Below are 21,335 nucleotides of genomic sequence, written 5' to 3'. Positions count from 1 at the left end.
TCTTTTGTTGGTTCGTAACAATGACAAATATTAGTGATTGCTCATGAAGTGAACAGATTTGTTAAAATCTGGGGGATCCTTATTAAGTGTTAGAATAAGCACTGTAAAATTTGTTAACCAACAGGAAAGAAATCTCAAAGCTGCTTCCCAAAGGTGTTACTGGCATGGTTGGAATGATGCCAGTATTAGAATGATTTCCAATAATGGTTGGAAACGTTGAAATGAAAACTAGCAAAAATAATATCTAAAAATAAGCAATTTTCTAATCTCAATTCAATATTAGAAAATTTTAATTAAACCTCTTCAACTGTATAAGCTCTCCGGAGTAAGTAACAGACAATTTTTATAAATCCTAATACTGTATCTCTCTCTAGTTCGAAACAAAGACATGAGCTGGCCAGAAGAGATGTCTTTTATAGCAAACAGCAGTAAAATAGACAGACATAAAGGTAAGTGTTTCACCATAGTAATTGAATTATGATGAGAAGAAAAATCCAAGAGGCTATATTATGTTGAAAGAGTTCTTTTTAATATAAGTGCTCTTAACATTGAAAGAGGTCTTTTATGCCTGTGCTGCTTTGCTTGTTCTGTCTGTTCTAGTAACTTGGAAGGCTAGTTTCTAGGCTGGAAATGTGGGAGGATTCGATGCATAGATAGATAAATTTGTAGAGGTTCAGATGCAGCAGTAGCAAATGGTACCTAGCAAATTCTGGATTTTATGACAAATGAATCCAAAAATTTCAGTACCGTAATTATTTACTTGAAAACAGTTTGTATGGCTTGTACTGATGTCCGTGGTGGATCAGATCCAACAAAATAGCTCACTTCCTGTTAGCCTAAGTAGAGAGAGCAGATATGTTGAACAGACTGGTCCTCTGTTGCATCTATGACAGCTGTAATCTCGTAATTGGGAGCAGGTTAAATTCAAGTGGTTACAGTGAAAAGGTCATATTCTTAACTTTACTGATACACCATTCTGAATTTTTCACATCTGCACAGCTGGTATAATTATGTTTCCTTTTTCTCAGTTCCTACTGAAAAGGGTGCTACTGGATTAAGCAATCTGGGTAACACATGTTTCATGAACTCCAGTATCCAGTGTGTCAGTAATACACAACCTCTAACACGGTATTTCATCTCAGGAAGACATCTTTATGAACTGAACAGGTAATTTCCTATTTGAGACCATAGGCATTTTAGATGCTGTAATGTTTCTTTAAAATGAGTTTCAGCTTTCAGAAGAAGTTGACAGCATTAATAAATCTTTTTAAGTTCAGTGTTATCAACCATCAGCTGTAAAGTAGATCCTAGATTAGATACGTGAAAGTATAACCTCTTTTGTTGCCGAGAGAGTTAAAACCGTTCCGCAAGAAGCGTTTGCGCTTCCTTGTTTATCACCATGCTTGAACTTTGTGTAAAGTTTAGTGTGGTATTTATTACTTTATGATTTCTAGGACGAATCCAATAGGAATGAAAGGCCACATGGCCAAGTGCTATGGGGATTTGGTTCAGGAGTTGTGGAGTGGAACTCAGAAGAATATAGCACCGTTAAAGCTGCGGGTAAGTCTGTGATGGGTGCTATTTAAAGGTAGAAAGCAAGAATTTCTTTGGATAGCAGGAATGTTTTAATGCACTTTTTCCTGATGTTGTCTGTATTGCAATGATTCTGGAACTCAAATCAGTATCTCCCCTAGAGAAAGGGCAGGAAACTTGGACATGTATTTCATGTATTAGACCACATCCTGGGCAGTCAGTCATCACGTATGTTACTCCAAACTGATCACAGAATTAGCTTTCTTGTCTGTAAGGAACATAGGGGAGGTGTTCAGGAAGGGGCTGTGCCAGGGGCAGGATGCACGTCTGGAGACAGCCAGGGTGCATCAGTCCTGGTGCTCAGGACTTGAGCAGCTCTCTGTGGAATATAATCATGGCTCAGTGGCTGTAAGGTCAAAGGAGTTACCTGATATGAATTAGTTTGTGGTATGAGATGTGGCTTTTATAGCCCTTGTAGGGCAAAAGATTAAGCATTTGCCTGTAAATGGTCTTTTTTTCTGAAGGCATAGGGGCTTACCTTTAACTCTTGGCAATTAATTTGTGCTCATTGACAGCATGCGTCTTGGCTACAATATTTTGATTTATTGTTACGACTTCTGTTACATGATGTTAAATAAATTTCTGACTTTTTTTTATAGTGGACAATAGCAAAGTATGCTCCAAGATTTAATGGCTTTCAACAGCAAGACTCACAGGAGCTTCTGGCTTTTCTTTTGGATGGTCTTCATGAGGATTTGAACAGAGTTCATGATAAGCCATATGTTGAATTGAAAGACAGTGATGGTCGACCAGACTGGGAAGTAGCAGCAGAGGTATGGGTTCAAGTTTTTGGGTTTGGGGTTTGTTTGTTTGCTGGGTGGTGGTTGTTGTTGGTTTTTTCCTTATAGTACTAAGCTGCCAAGTTCTTGATGAGACTGTGGCAATACTCCCTCAGGACTGTACCATCTTTGGGAACTTGTTAAATCCGTGATTTAAGAAGTCAATTTCACCTTTGAACTGAAAATGAGTTTTAAGTATTATAATAAAGGTATAAAGATGATACTTCACAATCATTTTGAACAGCTCCTCAGAATTATGCAGTATCAAAATTTTTCAAGACACCTGATGATCCTTTCAGAAGTACTTTAAATGATGCCATACTTGGATTATTGTGTTACTTGAAATAACTTTTCTTTACTTGTGTTGAAACTAAATACTTCCTATGTGTTAGAAATTGGTAAACAACTTCTATGGAAATAATTTAACTTCCATAGGTCAATGAAACTTTGGAAGTCTTCCAGCATATCCTCCTTCCTGTAGTTCAAGTAAGTAGTCTTCATTTTCTAACTTTTTATTGGTTTTTTGTACTTTATTTTAGGCCTGGGAAAACCATCTGAGAAGAAACAGATCCATTGTTGTAGATTTATTTCATGGGCAGCTGAAGTCACAAGTAAAATGTAAAACTTGCGGACATATAAGTGTTAGGTTTGACCCTTTTAATTTTTTATCCTTGCCTTTGCCAATGGATAGCTACATGCATCTAGAAATTACAGGTGAGTAGTAGTGTTTAACTCCCTATAAACTTGTCATTGCTAAAATAAAAATTGTATATGTAGAACAGCTTTAAAACATCCAAATGTTGTTTGTGTTAGCACTTACGCTTAAAAATCGTATAACCATTTTAATATAATAGAGTACAAGAAGTTTTATTGGAATAGAGTTAAACTAAAATAAAACCTTTAAAAATTGAGCATAGATGTCCCATTTTCAGTCTTGACTAAAGAGAAACAGAAATGTGTAAAATGGAGATTTTTGAGAACTTTCCTTCTGTTCACTGAAAATTTGTGTGGTGGAGGTTGTTCTAAATCTGCCTGGAGTGAAAAAGGAGGACTGAGGGGAGTGTACAAACAAAAAATACTTCATGGGTCATGAACTATACTACAAAGAACCCATGTATTTGTTGGAAAAGAGGCAAAAGGAAAGATGATAACAAGTGAAACAAATTTGGAAACCATTTTCTACTGCCTATGTAGCAAGGGGTTTTCTGACATTTGTCTGGAGACCTTGAAAATTGACTGATAAGAAAAAAATAATTATATCTTAAAGTAAGGGGAAAAAATACTTTCTAAGTAAGTAAGTAGATCTAATGTATTATTCTCATTAAAACTTCTCTGGTTTGCTGACCAGTGTTTCTTTTCCCCTTTAAAGTAATTAAATTAGATGGTACTACTCCTGTTCGGTATGGCCTGAGATTGAACATGGATGAAAAATACACAGGTTTGAAAATACAGTTAAGTGGACTCTGTGGGCTAAAACCAGAACAGATTCTACTTGCGGAAGTGCATAGCTCCAATATAAAGGTAAGAAGAAAAAAATATTAATCATTGCTACAACATACTTTTGGTAGTTTTGTTTATTTATGTATACCAGAATACTTCTTCACTCTTTTTGACATTAAGCTTTGCTTACAAAACTGTGAAATAATTTTAACTAAAAGTGTGATAAAAAAGTCAGCTTAGTTATATCTCTATATGAACTTTTATTTCATTTTTAAACTGTAATTTGTCTTGCTTTAAATAGACTTAAAGTAAACTGAGCCAAAATAAACCACTTGTAAACAAAATTAATAGTGATGTAGAAGCTTGTAGAAGTTTAATTGAATTGATTACTAATGATATTTTTAGGAAAAAAAGGATACAATCATCTTGACGTAATAAATCTCAAGTTAGAGTGCTGTGATGAGTTTAAACGCTGTCAAGACATTGGAGGCATAAGTAATGACTGGCTTAGTTCTATATAGTGTGTGTGTGTATATATAATTTTTTTTTCCTGTCATTGAATAGGATTAAAACTGCTTGAAACTAGGTGCTCTCAGTCTGTTTAGAGAACCATTGATAACTCTTTCTGGTCTTGCTGCAGACATATGCAAAGGGGTGTGCTTGTTGGCGTCCTTTTTTCCTTCTAGAAAGGTGTAAGAAAGCAGGTGGGAGGGGAGAGATGAGGTGGTAGATACACTTTTCAAGAGAACAAAACATGTTCAGAGTCACAGATAGAAGTATACGTGTCTGACTAACTTTCCCTTTTTTACTGAAGAACTTTCCTCAAGACAACCAGAAAGTCCGATTATCAGTGAGTGGCTTTTTGTGTGCGTTTGAAATACCTATTCCAGGATCCCCTACATCAGCATCAAGTCCTGTGCAGACAGGTAAAAGAAAACATTTATTTTTCTGTTCATTTAAAATGCACAGTGCTTAAATACTGGAGAAATTCGGGAGAAAACCTTGCTTCTTAGTAAGAAGTAAACAGTGAGGATTGAAGAAAAGGCAAATAAGTTAGAGTTCTGATTCACAAAGAAGCTGTGAGCAGTCTCAGGATCATGCCCAGGATAGCAGTCTGAAGATCACTATATAGCTATTCTAGTTAAAGACACAAGAAACAGGCAAAATATTTTATTACTTGTGGACTGGGTCTAAGACAGGACACGTGAAAAATTGGAAGCCTGGTGTTCAGTTTTGATTTTATTGTTTGTGGTTTCACATGTGGGTTGTAAACACCTCTTATTCTTTGCTCTTGCATGCTCTGATCTTGCAAATTTGTAGGCAAATAAAAGGTCAGATGTTGGTCTTAAGGAGAGTAGAAGGTATTTCATGAAATGCATTGAACAGAACAGAAAGGATAAAAATCTTGTGAAGAGTTCTAGTTACGGTAGATAATTGAAAATGTAATAATTATCTATCTACAGATGTCTCAACTGGGCCATCAGCTAATGGAACACCCAACATAATGATGAACGGGGACCTTCCTAAACCAACCCTAATTCCAAACGGAATGCCAAATACTGTAGTGCCATGTGGAACAGAGCGTAACCTTGCCAACTGGACTCTCAACGGTCATGTGCCCCTGCTTTCTGATAGTCCGTGTACAGGGTATATAATCGCTGTCCACAGAAAAATGGTTAGTAGATTTTGCATTTGTTACAAATTGTTGGTGTAACACACTTTGAGAGTCAGCAAGGATTTTTTTAATGTCCATATGATAAATTAATCTTTATTTTTTAAGAAGAGGGAGCATGAATACCTTTCCCTCTTAAGTGAGTGCCAAGTTCTACAGGAACACAACTCTCGTAAATTTAAATTGACATGTCTAATGTTGGTGTATTTTTCTTTCCTTAGTACTGGCATGCTTCCCAGTTCTTTAATGCTGAGATGCATACTTGGGCACTCGCTAACTCTCGGATTAAATGTTCCAGCCTCTTTGAGCAGAAAAAATTATAATTAGCAGAGCTACTAGAAGTGCGTTTCTTTCCTGTTATGAGGAGAAGCCTTATTTCTCACATGGAAACAGAGTGAAGATACATAGTACATTCCTGGGTCATTCTGTTAGCATGTACTACTCTTCCTAAAAGCATCTGCAGTTAAGTTGAACTCTAAATGTCAAAGCTGGACGACTGAGCACCTCAGAGCCACCGTTCTGTGTGCACTGCGTCCATACTTTAGAGTCTGTTGATGTTTAGAGCCTGGTGGGTATGGACCAGGAGGCCATATAACTTCCCTCTTTACTGTGTGGTTGTATGAGCCTTTTTTGCTTTACTCCCTCAAGTAGTGGCCGCTAACCACTGTTATCTTGATTCACATTTTCCAGAATCTCGTAGGTGATTGGTATAATGCTTCTGAGCCATTACACGCTGCTAGTTGTACAGCTTAAAAACCAGTAAAGGTTGTTTGTGGAAGCAATTCCAGGAATCCACAGTTGGCATTATCAGCAATCTTATTGATGGAAAGGGTTAATTGTATAAAACCAGTGTCATTAAGTCAATGTGTTAAATCTTTCTTATAAATGGGAGATGTAGCCTGAAGGTTAGTTTGTCTGCTTAGAATAAGTTGTGTATGAGTCTGTAGTGCCTCCTTTAGATGTAAAGGTTTTCTTTCTCTAGCAAACATGAGCTTGCCTAGTGTAGGGGTCATTTTGGGACATTATCATTACCATCATTAGGTGCATGTCTGCATTACAATATTACCATGTGGTGGGAGAAGAAAGAAATACGCATCGTATGAAATATAAAATATTGTACGTAGTTAAAATACGGATTTGTGTTGATGTGGTCTAATGCCTAAATAACAGTGCCATAATATCATAAAATACAGAAAAGTTTTCAGGCACTTTCAAATCGATGTTCAAAATTTACAATATTCCATATTGGAAAAAATTGCAGAAATGGAGTACTTTAAACAGAAGTAATAGTTTATTTTGCTTGCTAAAGCCTGAAATAAGTTACAAGGTCAGCATCCTAGTAATTATAATAATGTGAGTTAATGCATACTTACATCTGAGTCATTCTTTTATTTCACATACACAGATGCGGACAGAATTATATTTTCTTTCATCTCAGAAGAATCGTCCTAGTCTCTTTGGAATGCCACTAATTGTTCCTTGTACAGTTCATACCCGGAAAAAAGACCTGTATGATGCAGTGTGGATTCAGGTTTCCAGGCTCGCTAGCCCTCTCCCGCCTCAGGAAGCTAGTAATCATGCACAAGACTGGTGAGTTTGCCATCTCAATCTTTGGCTTGAATTACGTAATACAGTGGTGTAGACTCACAAGATTTAAAACTAAATTCATTCTTCACCTTTATCAGCTTTGACTTCTCATAATACCTCTGCTGAATGAACATACGCTTTTTAATGTATAATTAAGCTTTAAATGTCGACAACTTTAGGAACAATTGTGTGCGCTTTTACCCCAGATGCTTTTTGCCTGCAGAGTCCCTTTAGTGGGTTATTTCACAGTAAGTCATTTTGGGTCCTGCAATTTAATAATGTTGATAATTAAAAATAATTTTAATCCTTTTTAATACACTTAAACGTAGTATATCTTCTAGCTGCACTTAAAGGTTGACTTTACGCAAATTGGTTGGTTTGTTCTCATCCGGTGATTGATAATTCATTATATCTGACAAATTTAGGCGATGTAAAGGCCAGTCTTGTTTTATAATTTAGATTAGATCAAGATAGTAATTTTGAAGGGGAGGTGGGTGGGGTTTTTTAAAGTAAACATGGCCAGTATAGTGACGGAAAGTAATTGGCAGTCTGAACAAGTGCTTATGTTTCATGTTGTGTTCTCTTCTGTTTCAGTGATGATAGCATGGGATATCAGTATCCATTCACCCTAAGGGTAGTTCAGAAGGATGGAAATTCTTGTGCTTGGTGTCCATGGTACAGGTAACTTCTCCTTTTTTAGATTTAAGGAAAGGAATTGCTCCAGCAAAAGTGTAATTTATGGTAATGGGGCTTTCATAAGTTTAAGACTTCAGAGGTAATATCAAACAATAAGAATCTAGAATCTTAATTTAACCAAAGCCCTCACATGGAAGATTTTCATTGTAGGGTATCTTTTATGACTTGGAGAGCTGAAAGCTCTGCTGACATGGAAACTTTAAATTAGGAGACAGACACGACAATATCAAAAACCTCTTAGCCCCTTACAGTATTCAGTGTATATGTGTGTCTATATGCAGACACAGACGTGTACATATTTGGATGATTTGTGGGGGTTTCATACAAAACCAAACTTCTAGATATACGTCATCTACCCTGGGTAGTTCCTGTGCCATTTGAAGAGTAAGAACTAAAATGGGCAATAAGAAATTCACCCTGGAAGCACGCTTGGAATTTTCCCTAAACAAATGCTAATGAAAATTTCAAACTTGCTGGAAGGTATTCAGACCTTATATTCATTTAAAAAAAAAAAAAAAAAAAAAAAGTCTCTTACAGCTAGATAAATAAACTACATTAGCTATCATGTTGTAAAATACTTGTGGACACAGCGTATTGTAGTTTTTTGGTGTTGTAGGTAGGCTTGGTCAGCATTATATGCTATTATAGATAGTCGAGCTCACCCAACTGCTTCAATTTCTCATCTCTATTAAAGTTTTGCAGTAAAATAGCAAACTGACACTCATTATTGTTTTATAAAAATGCCTCTCCTTTACACTGAAAGGCAAGGACAGAAATTTTGGGGGTGTATATGTTACAAAATAAGGAGCAGAATTGGAGTGTGAAGTAATGTAAAACTTAGTTATTGGACAGTTTACTTACCACATCTAACTTACTGATTTAGATTTTGCCGTGGCTGTAAAATTGAGTGCACAGAAGATAGAGCTTGTGTTGGGAATGCTTACATTGCTGTAGACTGGGATCCAACAGCACTTCATCTGCGCTATCAGACATCGCAAGAACGGGTAAAGTTTCAATGCAAACCCTTTGGTGTTTGTTAATAGCTCTGAAGCGCAACCCATTTCACCAATTTTTATTTTTTTTTTTCAATTGATGCTTATTTTGTCTATGTAACCTTAAAATAAAGTCAGCAACCATTGAACAGGATGTTCTGGATAAATTCGTATCTTCATGTTAGACTCTTACGTGACCATACCATGGATGGGAAGCTTTTAAGAAACCACAGCAGTGTATTTTCTGTCTGTTGTGAGTTGCTTTTGATCTGGCCTCCAGAAATATTACAAAATATGTTAATTTGATACATTTCTCTAAGCACATCAGTGCTATAAACAGTTATGCATGTGGGTAAATCTGTTTCCTCATTGGGTCAACAATACACATCTAAAGGTAAGACTATAGCCAAGTTAATGTAGAATAGCTGTTCCAACTTGTAAGTTGAATCTATAAACTTGCACTTTATGGATAATTTTGAGAGCAGAACCCAAGAATAAGGACAGTGCATTATTATATGTCTGCCTCTTCATAATTGAAAAAAATTATCTGCTAAAATTTAGTATACCTAGTTTTTATCTTTAATCCTAAACTGTATGGTATTTGTATGATACTGTGAATAGAGCCTTCCTCTGAGCAGTTTGTATATGTTTCCAAGTTAGATACAGTTTTATCTTGCTTTAGATTGTAGAAGAACATGAAAGTGTTGAACAAAGCCGACGAGCTCAAGCAGAGCCCATCAATCTGGATAGTTGTCTTAGAGCCTTCACCAGTGAGGAAGAACTGGGGGAGGATGAGATGTACTACTGTTCCAAATGCAAGACCCATTGTTTGGCCACCAAAAAACTGGATCTTTGGAGACTTCCCCCTATTTTGGTATGATCTTGTGTAATTTTCCTCTACAGCAACAAAACCAAAGTACATTGATCACAAATTTGAATTGCTAGGTATGTCTCCTTGTTCTGAATAAGATTTGCTTTTGTTCGCAGTCTCAGGAGGGGCATTTACCTAGTTTGTTCAATGCATTTCTGTAATGCAGACAAACAAAACAAACCTCAAATCCTTTTTTTGAATCTTTTTACCTGATACATTGCAGGAAATGGTGGCGTTTTGTATTCGGTGTTATCTGTTCTGACATAGAATTCACGCTTAGGCAGTCTTTCCAATAACAGATCTTTTGTCTAGTTGTATAACACCTGCGTTTGTTCCTTTTTGAATTTGGCTGGTTATTCAAAACACACAGTGCTGATCACTGAATCTAAGCAACCTTTTCCATCATTTCCCCATGAAAATATTAGTTCCATATTTTACCAGCTTGATCCCAAAATCCAAATTGTCACATTACAGCATTGTTACTGGTTTTTATTAGCATATGATAAAATGTATATGTTTTGGGGAAAATTATTTTTAAACAGTGAAATTACTCACTGCAATGTAATTGTCCTCCTTTAATTTTCTCTAACATGTTTCTTCTTAGATCATTCACTTGAAAAGATTTCAGTTTGTAAATGGCCGCTGGATTAAATCTCAGAAAATTGTTAAATTTCCCAGAGAAAATTTTGACCCAAGTGCCTTTTTGGTACAAAGGGATCCAAGTCATTTTCAAAGAAAGCAGCTAACGCTTCAGGTCGACAGCCTTCCGGAGCCACGGACTCTCCAAGGGGAGTCTAGAAAAATAGATCAGCAGATCACTTCCACACCAGGAGAAGGAGACGTACTGAACAGAAGTCCATCCTCCCTTAACACTACTGTCTTGAATAATATCAAAGGTAGGTAATAATTATGGAAAATGCCAGTCAATACTGATATTTGGAGGGGGGAAAAATTATATTAGGAACAAAATTTTAATGTTTCTTTGGCCAAAGCACTACATTTGCTTTGAAACACTTGTTTCTGATGTTGTTTGCCCTGGTAAGCTTAGTGAAGCTGTACTATAAAAAGAAAAAATGTTACTAGGTGACAACAGATATTGGCACTGGGTGCTGGTGTACGTGGGATGGATTAAGAGTGAGGAATGTGCTCCTGCATAAAAGAATTAAATTTCGGCTTATAGGTGTACATGTGTGCACAAAGTTAGTTTTACTTATATATACTACTCATTAGTTGCAGTGAAACAGTGGGGTTTAATGTTTGGTTATTAAAAAAAACCACTTTAAAAAAAAATAAATCTAGACTGTGTGTTTACTTATCTTAGTAGTCCACACTTTCTGTTTTAGCATCTCCATCTTTGGGGAGGAAAAGTGGAACCAGCTGTCCCTCAAGTAAAAACAGTAGCCCCAACAGTAGCCCGAGGACTTTAGGAAGAGGTAAAGGGCGTCTGCGGCTACCACAACTGGGTAAAAACAAGCTGTCAAGTAGCAAAGAAAATTTGGATGCAAGTAAAGAGAACGGTACTGACCAGGAACAGAGATTTACTTCTGATCAAGGTGATGCTCTTACTAGAGGGCAAATTTTGGGTGGGAGCCAGAGTGAACTATATACTGCTCAGGACAATGAGATGACTCTAGCCAACGGATACATCTGTGAGCAGAATGCATATAGTAATGGCACTATCAACGGTCAAATTGATAACCACAGTGAGGACGATATTACAGATGACCAAAGAGAAGAAGTGTGTGTTAACCCTATTTACAATCTATATGCAATTTCGGTAAGTTGACATTTTGTGCAAGTAAACTATCTTTACGTGGCATTGTCTTGACTAAATGCATTTACTCTATTGTTTTCATTACAAAAAGTAGGGATCTGTTGAGAAGGAGAACCAAGTAGAGCCATTGTCAGCAAAATAGATTTGCCATAAAACTGAGTACAACTGAAAAGTATATCTGCATAATGTTTTTTCTGCTTGAGTACGTGAGCTTAGTCAGCTCCAGATATATAGATTGTTGTGAACCATTGTCACTCACTTAAAGATCGTGAATTTGTGAATCATTTATTCTATGAATTCTGAGATTTGATGTTTGATCCAGAATTTATTTTCTTCTTTGTGTTCTTCAGTGCCATTCAGGAATTATGGGAGGGGGTCATTATGTCACTTATGCCAAAAACCCGAACAACAAGTGGTACTGCTACAACGACAGTAGCTGTAAGGTAAATCATTTATTTTTGTAGCAAATAATTTTTGTCTTGGTTACCTAAAGCCCAAGAAACTTACATCTTGTGAGTACTGTTCTTTGAAATCATGAGAATCTTAAAAGTTGCATTAGATAAATATTAAAGCTGCTAACTGAAATTGTACCAGACGTATTGTTTTTTCAATTTAACATCTGTTCATCAGCTGCTACCATGGTTAAGGAAAGACGCTTATTTTGTACAAAGATGGAAAAATGACTAAAAATGGAAGTCTAAGAATATTTTTTCATGATGCTAGCAGTTTTGTATTCAATTACTGAATAATTAAGTTCTGACATTTCTAAGTATTTGCATTTATCACTACAAAATTTGTCATACTTTCCAAGTAAGTAATGGAGCTTGATAACTATAGTAAGGGAGACAGAAAATGGGATTCTTCTAAACAGCCAGTTAAAAATACTGTTTGTAGGGCAATTGTGTGTATTTCGAGTTCAGTGAGAGTAAGACCATTGTCTCACTGCATGTTTCAGATGACGTTTTTTGCTTTTGCAGGAATTGCATCCTGATGAAATCGATACCGACTCTGCCTACATTCTTTTCTACGAGCAGCAGGGGGTAGACTATGCACAATTTCTGCCAAAGATAGACGGCAAAAAGATGGCAGACACAAGCAGCATGGATGAAGATTTTGAGTCAGATTATAAGAAGTACTGTGTTTTACAGTAAGCAGATATCTTCCACGTTTTGAGAATGTGAGGGATAACGTCCTGAAACGTACATTTGGCAAAAACGTTATTGAAACAGATAACTTAAGTGTAGTTATTGTATCCTGTGATCTGAAAGCACAAAAAGAAAACCCTAATTAAATAGCAGTTAATATAAAGATAGTATTGTTTTGTTCTGTTATCTCACTACATGCTCTAAACATTTCTGGTGTTAGACATCAGGCTGAGACTGCCATTGGCCTTTAAATAAAATGGTTTGAGAAAAGCCGACTAGGACCAAATAAGAGCTAAATTAAATAGTCCAAATAAGAGCTAAACAAAGTAGTGTAGTGTTTACCAACTGTTCTAACAAACCCCTAAGGCTCTCTTTAGGTTTAAGATAATGGGGAAAAAAAATTGTAGTGTTGTCTTTGGACAACATGATATTGCTACCTCCTTTTTCCTGCAGTTGTATTGCATTTTATTGGCAAAACAGGGAAAGCAAGAGAATGAAAAGTGCACAAATTTAAAGAATTATCATCAAGAGTAGAAGAAGTTTCCAGTTTTGCCACCACTAATGTGTGTCAGTTGCTTTCTTTCTGTATGTTGGGAGCACAACCAAATCATAATTCGAGAAGAGATTAATTTCTACACTTGACTGGTTTATTATAATTGTGTTTTCTCCACGTGTTGGCTGTGCAGATCAACATGTTTCAGGAATGGCTTTTCTGCCTGAAGAGTGCTATCTCAAACTTTTGAGGTGCCTCAAGAAGAAACTTCAGGTTGAAGAGAGCGGTTGTGATTACACGCATGGTGTCTTAGAATGTGCACATTGCACAAAATGTTCCCAGCTTTTGGAAGGAAAGATGCTTGAGCTTATGTTTCATGACAGGTGTTGCTTTTTAAATTTGCACTTTTAAAAAAATCATATAATTAAATTCAAAAACATAGTTTGTTTTTGTTGTTGTAAGGGCTCTGGAGTGAATGGCTGTGAATTATCCACTGTGTATTTCAAACAAATAAGAAGCTGTGGCTGTCAGGTAGCTATCGTAGCATTCATGGATGGTTTTTTTTTTTAACCGGTTTCATAATTTAATGGAGTATCTTTTTTTCAAAATTTGGTTGCCTTTTTAAATTTTTTTTTTTTTTTTTTGCAACAGGTTATGCATATACTTGCAATTAAGCCAGAATTGCTTTCCGTGCCCTTGCAACATGCTCTTTTAAGTCAACGGGCTTATTGCATGAAGGAAAGCATAACTGAGTCTTAGCAGAGACTGGAAAAAAAGATGGTTATTTTTTGAGTTGGCATTTCTTTAAACATTTTCGGTGTTAAATTGTTTGCATATCTGAATGAAGATAAAAGTTTCACTCTTTTGGCCTTTTGTTTTTCAGCTGAGTCTGAGCTTACTAATTTTGTCATTTGTCATATGTCATCTTCCAAATTCTCTAGATTTTGTAGCTTCACTAACAAAATCAATGCTTACATGATTGATCTCTGAAATAAATGTTTGGATTCACTTTAATGTGTTTTACAAGAATGCCAAACCTACCAGTAAGTTTATAATTTCCAGAAAGATCTGTTTTATCCATTTAAGAAATTCTGTCAGCTGGGCTTGCTGTCTTTACTTGGGCAAAAGCCTCCCTGCCGTTGTTGGAGGCCGTGCCTCTCTGAGGACAGCAGATCGGCTCCAAAACAAGTACTGTCTTACTTGTAAAGTGTTGCTCCCTATCCTATATGGTCTTTTATCTTTAAAGTGTCTAAACATTGAGACTGAAGAAAAGCAAACATGACTTGTGACTTTCTAGGTTAGAAGCTTTTTCAATACTCACTTGTCTACTCCTCCCTACGCAAACTCCATGAAAAGTGAAAGATTTTCAACTGATTTACTTTAAAATGTTTTATTTAAGCAGGTAGCACAATCTACTAATGTTATTTGATCTTCTGTGTTTGTTACATTGGTTGTAATTAATTTTTTAAATTAAATTAATTCATGAATTAGTAGTAAATTTATTAAGTTAACTGTTAACTATGTTCACTTTGTAAATTATTGTATAAAACTTATTGACAATGCACTGACTTTAGAAAGATGTTAATGTACATAAATACCTTGTAAATAAAATAGTATTGATGTACTGGAATATGAGCTGTATTAAAAAACAAAGGTATCGGTAATTGTATATGGAGTGAACCTGTTTATCTGTTACTATATTATTCAAACAAATTAAATACTGTGGATGCAGATGAAGTGTCACTTCTTGTCAGATAATTTTTAATGTTTTCCTACTTTGAAGTTTCTGTACTGTTTTCATTAAGCTTAAATGGATTTGTCAACCCAAAAGGTGGGAAGGTGTGAGTAAACATACAGCAAGTCTTTGCAGTCTGTCCAGCACTTAGTTCTAAGCACCGAGAGATTTCAGCTCTTGTAAGTTTTTTTGGTTTTAAGTTATTTAAATTTTCCTTTTAAGAACATTCTGTTCCGTTTTTTAGAATTAGTCCATTTAATCCTATTTAAAATGTGTGCCTGTGTACATGAGAGAGAGTGGGACTTTTCCTTCTTACAAATAAATCTGAAGAGCTGGTGCACTGAACCACATGAATTCAGCGGTTCTCACGGTTTTCCGTGGTGTTGTTTTGAGAGATCTGACATGAGATCAGTGATGACTTAGCAGAGTGGTTGCACATGGGATCCTTCTTACCTGCCCTCGAGGATCCTTCTTCAGGTTATTAAAGTGAGGAAAAAATTTAAACTTTTTAAATATTTAATTGCTTAATTTTTGTATGTGTACTTGGAAAATTAAAATTTGAGATGTAATAATTTGTTTCCAGGTTCTCATGCTGTGGTAAATCAGACTCATTTTGAGTTTAACAGAAGAATAGGTAAAAAAAGGATTTACTTCAAAATGTTCCACAAAGAAGGGGATTATAGGAAAATCATGCAACGATTTCCATCATTGGAGGGTTTGATATAGGAAGTTATGAGACAAATCTTTTCATGGCATGTGCTGAATTTTTGCTTTCAGCTGGAGCTGGGGCAGTGCAATGGTGCTCACAGCCAGGCGGCGGCAGCGCTGCCCGCCTTGTCCATTCTGCCAGCAGAAGCCTGAATTTGCACTTCATAATGCGATCTCACGAAAAAAACCTTATTTTTAACCTGTTAAAATGAGAGAATAAACCAAAGTTGATCTGCAGTGGGCATCTCCTGCATATCGCTTGTTAGTGCAGGGGTTCGCCTTGCCAGGTGGAACAATTTCTGAAGTTAAATTTTTTTCATGTTCTAATAGAAGCTGTCGTAAATGACACTTAGTAATTCTGCACACAAGCGTTTGTTTAATTGTTCTGGTATAATCAATATATTATAGACACTTAAAATAGGTATTTTAAGTCAAGCAGAATGACCTGTTTCCATCAGCTAGAAACAGCGCTCTCAACATATGATTCATACAAAAGACAGAGAAGCAAAAGGAAAGATGCAAGTTAAAAAATAAATATAGCTTATAATAACAAGCTAAGAAATAATATGTCTGTACTGCTTCAGCGTAGGTGCCTGGTTGTCTCCAGATAGCAGCTTGCATAGGTGGAGAATGAAACTGCTGCATTTTGCAGCAAAGGAAATTCTTTCCTTTGTAGCTAAAGGAAGAGTCACACGCTGTAGCTCAGGCGGTCATCGTTTCCTCGGATGTTGTTTTGTAACCTGCTAAGTCTGTAAAATCACAGAGTATCTTGGGCTGGAAAAAAGGAGGTCATCTGCTCCACCTAAATGTTGGAAGTATGTCTCGGTTCACGTATTGTAACAGCTCCCTGTATTACGGCTGCGGTCAATGCAGAGGGTGATGCGTTCATACACTTTATTTTCCTTTACAAGTTGTGGCAAATGTGCCAGTAAGTTTCTTTTCTTTAAGAAGAAAAACTTGAAGCTATTTTAAGCCCACTTTCTGGTACCGGCCGCAGAAATAAGATGGAGTTTCATATAAACAGAGGCTAACAATGGTGGTTTTTAGGAAGATACGCTTCGTTGTGAATCCAAATAACTGTGAGGTTAATGCTAATGGCAAAAAGTCCTTGGGAAAATTTTGCACAGTATGCAAACTGAGTTTAGCAAGGTAAATTCCACTGGAGATGTGGCTCATTTGCAATGTTACTGCTAGAGGAAGCTCTCCCTGCGTGTGTCAGATCATAACACCGGAATTTAAAAAGAAAGGGAAGAAAGAATATTTGAGAAAATACTGGGCTTTTTCCTCAGAGTTGAGTATGAGATTTCTTCTAGAATCTTTTCCATTCATGACACACACACTTACTGATATTGCTTTAGTGTTTGCCGGGGTATTTTAGATGTATCCTACGGCTAGGTTTTAGTTGATGCAAGACTTAAGGCAAACACAGCGGAAAGTCAGAGGCAAAAATCTTTCACTTAGTCACTGGAGGGGTAACAGCTCTGAGACAAACGCAGGAGTTAGGAGGTCAAAATTGATCTTGCTATTGCTTGGGCACGTGTGCTTTCAGATAGATAGCTGTTTAGAAGTAAAGTAAAGCTTCAGAAGGTGAATCTGGTGGTTGGTTCATTAACGCCAATAGCTCTGATAAGCAGAGCGTACCTGAACTATGCTTTCATCTGAAAGTCTTCTGTTATTTAGTCTGACATTTTCTCAGTTGAATCCCTTGTTCAGGATTGCTGTTAATAGTAATGCCACTTTTTTTTAGAAAATAATCCATTTCAAAAGTGAAATGCTCCCTTACGTACGTGCAGGTTTTGCTCTCGGAAGCAGTGCCTTTGAAATGAGGACCTGAAGGTACGTTCTGTACAGTCCTGGTATACTGGTATGTTCCTGCTGCTGCTTCTACATCTATGGGTGTTTGCTCACGTATTTTCTTCTTGATTGTATATAGGGTTGAGACATTTCCTCTGAGCAGACACTGACTATATGAGACTACAATTACAATCACGCTGTTTTCCAAAAAGGAAGTAAATCTGGTTGAGTTGGCAACTGGACCAAAGTCCACAGTAAGCCGGTCTATCAGGAGTCGTGTATCGTTTGGGGTTGTTTGGTTTTGAATGTTTCCAAAAACACCGTGATTACATTTAGCTGGAAATGAACTATTGTTCTTATTTTATGGCCCTTGAAGACACTAAATGGATATTTAACCAAGGATTTGCACGCATCAGTATCACCAAGGATGATGCCAGAGAAGCTGGTGTCACTGGAGATGAAGCCATCTCTTGCTATATTTATCAGCTGCAATTGGAGCATTTGTGCAGCATTAAATGATGACACTTGCTCGATGCAGTCGTCTTTACTGCTTGGGGATAAATTTCAAGAGCATTCACAAGATAAATTTCAAGAGCATGTGGCCGTTCTTCACAAGTGTGGTAATTCCACGGTGTGGTTTGAACCATTTGTGCATTTTTAATACTGAAAATTTAATTTGAATCAAAGACTATGATATATAGTTGTTCCTATCATGAATTTCCTCTGTTAAGGCTTTTTGGTATTGAAAGCGCCATTTAAAAAAATTAAAAATTCTAATTACCAAAGATGTTCATACGTGCTGTTTTCAGTAGTAAAGCTTTTACCGATTCAGAAGCGCAGCAAGGGCTATTAAATAAATGAAGGGATCATATCGCTGCCAAAGAAGTGCAGCCATTTTCTGCTGCTCAATGCCTTTTACTGCCCCGATCAAAACCGTACAAACCTCAGACGAGGGCTGTCTGGGATGAGCAGAGCCCGTTTGCTCAGATGGGAGCCGTTCTGAGATGAGCTGTGCTGGGATTTTGCCCACGTACCCCTGTGTGCGTCTGAAGCGCTAAAAATACATGGCCTACCCTTGAAGGTGGTGAGGTGGCCTTCCTCGTAAACCTTGAGTAAAGTCCATCAACTGAATGGCTTTTGGTCTTTTTCCTGGCAGAGGGAAAGACACAGCAGGGAAAGTACCTTCTTATGCAAAAACCTTACTTCCCCCAGCGTGACGGGAAGCACGGACGCATCAACTCCTGCAAATGCCCTGCTACCAAAAGGAGTTGACCACCGCTGCTTCCCCTTAAATCTTCACGGTCCAACTCCAAAAGGATTTTTCATCTTCATCCTGTTGCTTGCATCTGTTCTGGAGTTGCTGGTTTTGCCCGCAGGGTATTCTTCTGTTCCCTGCACTCCCCGTGGCTGGCACAGGAGACTGTGTCGCTGCTTTTCTCTATACCATAGATTTATCGGTCATCTACCGATGGGGGCCACTAAGTGTCCTGAGAAAGTGCACGGACTGCGGTCACAGCTGCCCCAGCTGGCCGAGGGCCCGGAGGAGCAGCGTATGTATTAATTGCAGCTTTTGTTACGTTTTTTCCCCGTAGGTCCAGTAAATTGAAGCAAGAAGTTAGTAAAATGCAGTCATCCATGCTTGCTGATTTATCGTTTCAGGAAAATAAAAACCTGACAGAAGCTTGGAAGATTGTGCCTTTTGTTTGGGACAAGCCTCCAACTTCCTTGTTCATTTGTAAAAGATTTCCTGTCTGTGAAAATTAAAAGCAATGTTTGATAAGGTCCCTTTAGCAAAATCAGCCACAAACTAGAAAATATATTAAGGATGCCTATGGATTTAATAGAATCAAAATTCCCTGAGTGTATTTGTAGGATCTAGCAATGCTGCTCTCGCTGGTGGTTGCTCACTTCACGAGTCTCAGTAGCTCATAAAGACACTAAACCAGACGGGTGTCATCCTCCTGTTTTATCACATAGACTCGCAAGCTCAGGATCCCGGTTATTTGGGGTTTGAATAATGTTTGTCATTGAGACAAGCTTTATCCGTTTTCCTAGTTTTTGCCGTTTAGTCCTTTTGTCTGGGCAAACAAAACCAGGAGGCTCTGAGGAAAGATGACTGAGCAGGACGCGGCGGTGGCCGTAGGACATGTCATCCGCTCGCTATCGTTCAGCTAGAGGCGTAGTTGAAAGATCGAGTTTAGTCTTTTATTTACGTTTCACAAAAAGTGACTTCAAGACTGAAAACCACCGGGCAGATTTCTAGTAATTTGTTGGCCTGCCATCCATCGCTGTGCTTTAGTGCGCTCGCTTGCCGGCACCATTTGCACCTCGCGTGGCGGCGCGGCGGTGGTGCCCCCGGAACACGCATCGGGGATAAAACCAACCTGAGCTGCTTTCCTGTGTTTATTCAAGTCTGTGAGAAGTGCAGAGACGACAAAAGCATGTGTGGATACTCATTTTAAGACTAAAAAAAGGTAAATAGACAAGTATGAAAAGAACATCCGTCTGTCCCAAAGCACATCCAGCAGGCTCTCACCGTTAGTTGTTAACGTATGTCCTGGTTTTCGGCTGGCATAGAGTTAATTTTCACAAGGAGCTGGGCGAGACCCAGCCAGGGCAGCTGACCCAAACCAGCCAAAGCGCTATTCCATCCCGTGTGACGTCATGCTCAGTACATAAAGCGGGGGCTGGCCGGGGAGGGGGTCGCTGCTTGGGGACAGGCTGGGCATGGGGCTGTGGGCAGTGAGCAAATTGCATGGTGTATCACCCGCTTTGTGTGTTCTGTTATTCGTCCTGTTGTTATTTCCCTCTCCCTTCGCTGCCCCCGTAAACCGTCCTTACCCCAACCCACCAGATTTACCTTTTTCTTCCCATTCTCCTCCCCATCCCACCAGGAGCGAGCGAGCGGCCGCACGGTGCTCAGCTGCTGGGGCTGAACTGCAACAGCGCAGAAAACAAACGAGGAAAAATAATGGCAAAATACAACTTTAATTGGTATTTAGGCTCATTCCAGACAGATCTCCAACAGTTAAATGCTTCCTTTGGGTGGATTTGAAGCTGCCATCCTACTGCATGTTTCCAGCCTGATTTCCACCGCGTAGGCTTCCACCGAAGCCGTTACTTTGCTGTCAGCGTTCGCGGCCAGACGAAGGGATCACACGGTTTCAAGGAACGACGTGTGTTTTTTGTCCAGCTAGCAGCGCCGCGTGTGATCCCTAAGAGCAGTTGTCGAGAAAACTTGGATTCTGATGTTCTCCTCAGTCTTTGGATACAAACCATCACCTCGGTGCTGGTTCCAGCCAGTCACGTCAATATAAAATTCTAAAAACAGAGCTGAGGCAGCTGAACCTCCTGTCCCACGTTACCTGACTTACTGAACCTCGCCTTCTAGCTTTTAACGCTGTATTTAAAAGTCACGACAGCAGAGCAAACAGATGTCCCTAGGTGGGTCGCATGCTGCTTTTGTTTATCGGAGTTCACGTAGCTCCGTCTCCTGCAAAAAAAATAAATATAGCGGCAGATGCCTCACAGCCTTTGTTAAAGTGTTTGTCTGATCGCTGAAAATATCGGACGCCTTGTACTCGGTTCAGCAATATTATTTATCGTAAGTACTGCTGAAATTTTTTTCAGCATTAGGTTTTTATTGGGTGCAAAGTACAAATGAGTTAGCTCATAGAGCTCTTGTGCATGACAACTGTGTTTTCCCGATTTTGGAAATGGTATATCCAATCTGCTCTCAGCGTTTCTCAGTAAGCTGTTCCTCAGTTCTGTGTAATGTGCTGAAATAACGCTCTTCTCCCTTTTCCAGAAAGCGGGAAGCACGGGCGGCTGGTGGGGCCCTTACCAAGGCAGATTGCATTTTCTCCCGTGAACGACACAGGTACATTTCCCTCTTGCTCAAACTGAAGGGATCGGGATTGTTTTACACCATCTGCCTTTTCCACAGAGTGTAATGTAGGCTTAATACAAATGAAATAATAGCATGGGTATAATTTTGCATAGAACTATTCAATCATAAAATAATTCAGGTTGGAAAGAACTTCAAGAATTGATGCA

General features: G+C 38.1%; 1 protein-coding gene across 6 annotated transcripts in view; it reads left to right on the top strand.

The window, feature by feature from the left end:
• The window catches only part of USP32 (ubiquitin specific peptidase 32), a 99,963-nt gene extending 85,178 nt beyond the window's left edge, over positions 1-14,785 (top strand). For all 6 annotated transcript variants that reach the window (XM_075771136.1, XM_075771138.1, XM_075771135.1 and 3 more), the window contains 16 exons: positions 375-449; positions 1,029-1,167; positions 1,455-1,560; positions 2,193-2,366; positions 2,912-3,086; positions 3,742-3,893; positions 4,627-4,738; positions 5,276-5,487; positions 6,890-7,074; positions 7,666-7,752; positions 8,651-8,771; positions 9,442-9,633; positions 10,235-10,526; positions 10,974-11,407; positions 11,755-11,847; positions 12,382-14,785. In XM_075771136.1, the coding sequence (XP_075627251.1) occupies positions 375-449; positions 1,029-1,167; positions 1,455-1,560; positions 2,193-2,366; positions 2,912-3,086; positions 3,742-3,893; positions 4,627-4,738; positions 5,276-5,487; positions 6,890-7,074; positions 7,666-7,752; positions 8,651-8,771; positions 9,442-9,633; positions 10,235-10,526; positions 10,974-11,407; positions 11,755-11,847; positions 12,382-12,555 (2,723 nt within the window). In that variant the 3' untranslated portion in view covers positions 12,556-14,785. The remainder of the gene's footprint in view (positions 1-374; positions 450-1,028; positions 1,168-1,454; positions 1,561-2,192; positions 2,367-2,911; positions 3,087-3,741; positions 3,894-4,626; positions 4,739-5,275; positions 5,488-6,889; positions 7,075-7,665; positions 7,753-8,650; positions 8,772-9,441; positions 9,634-10,234; positions 10,527-10,973; positions 11,408-11,754; positions 11,848-12,381) is intronic.
• Positions 14,786-21,335: the final 6,550 nt, after the last annotated feature.

Source organism: Balearica regulorum, chromosome 19 (genome assembly GCF_011004875.1).
Source record: "Balearica regulorum gibbericeps isolate bBalReg1 chromosome 19, bBalReg1.pri, whole genome shotgun sequence".
Lineage (NCBI taxonomy): Eukaryota > Metazoa > Chordata > Aves > Gruiformes > Gruidae > Balearica > Balearica regulorum.
Note: the sequence above shows the minus strand (reverse complement) of the source record. Positions and strands in the feature narration are given on the sequence as shown.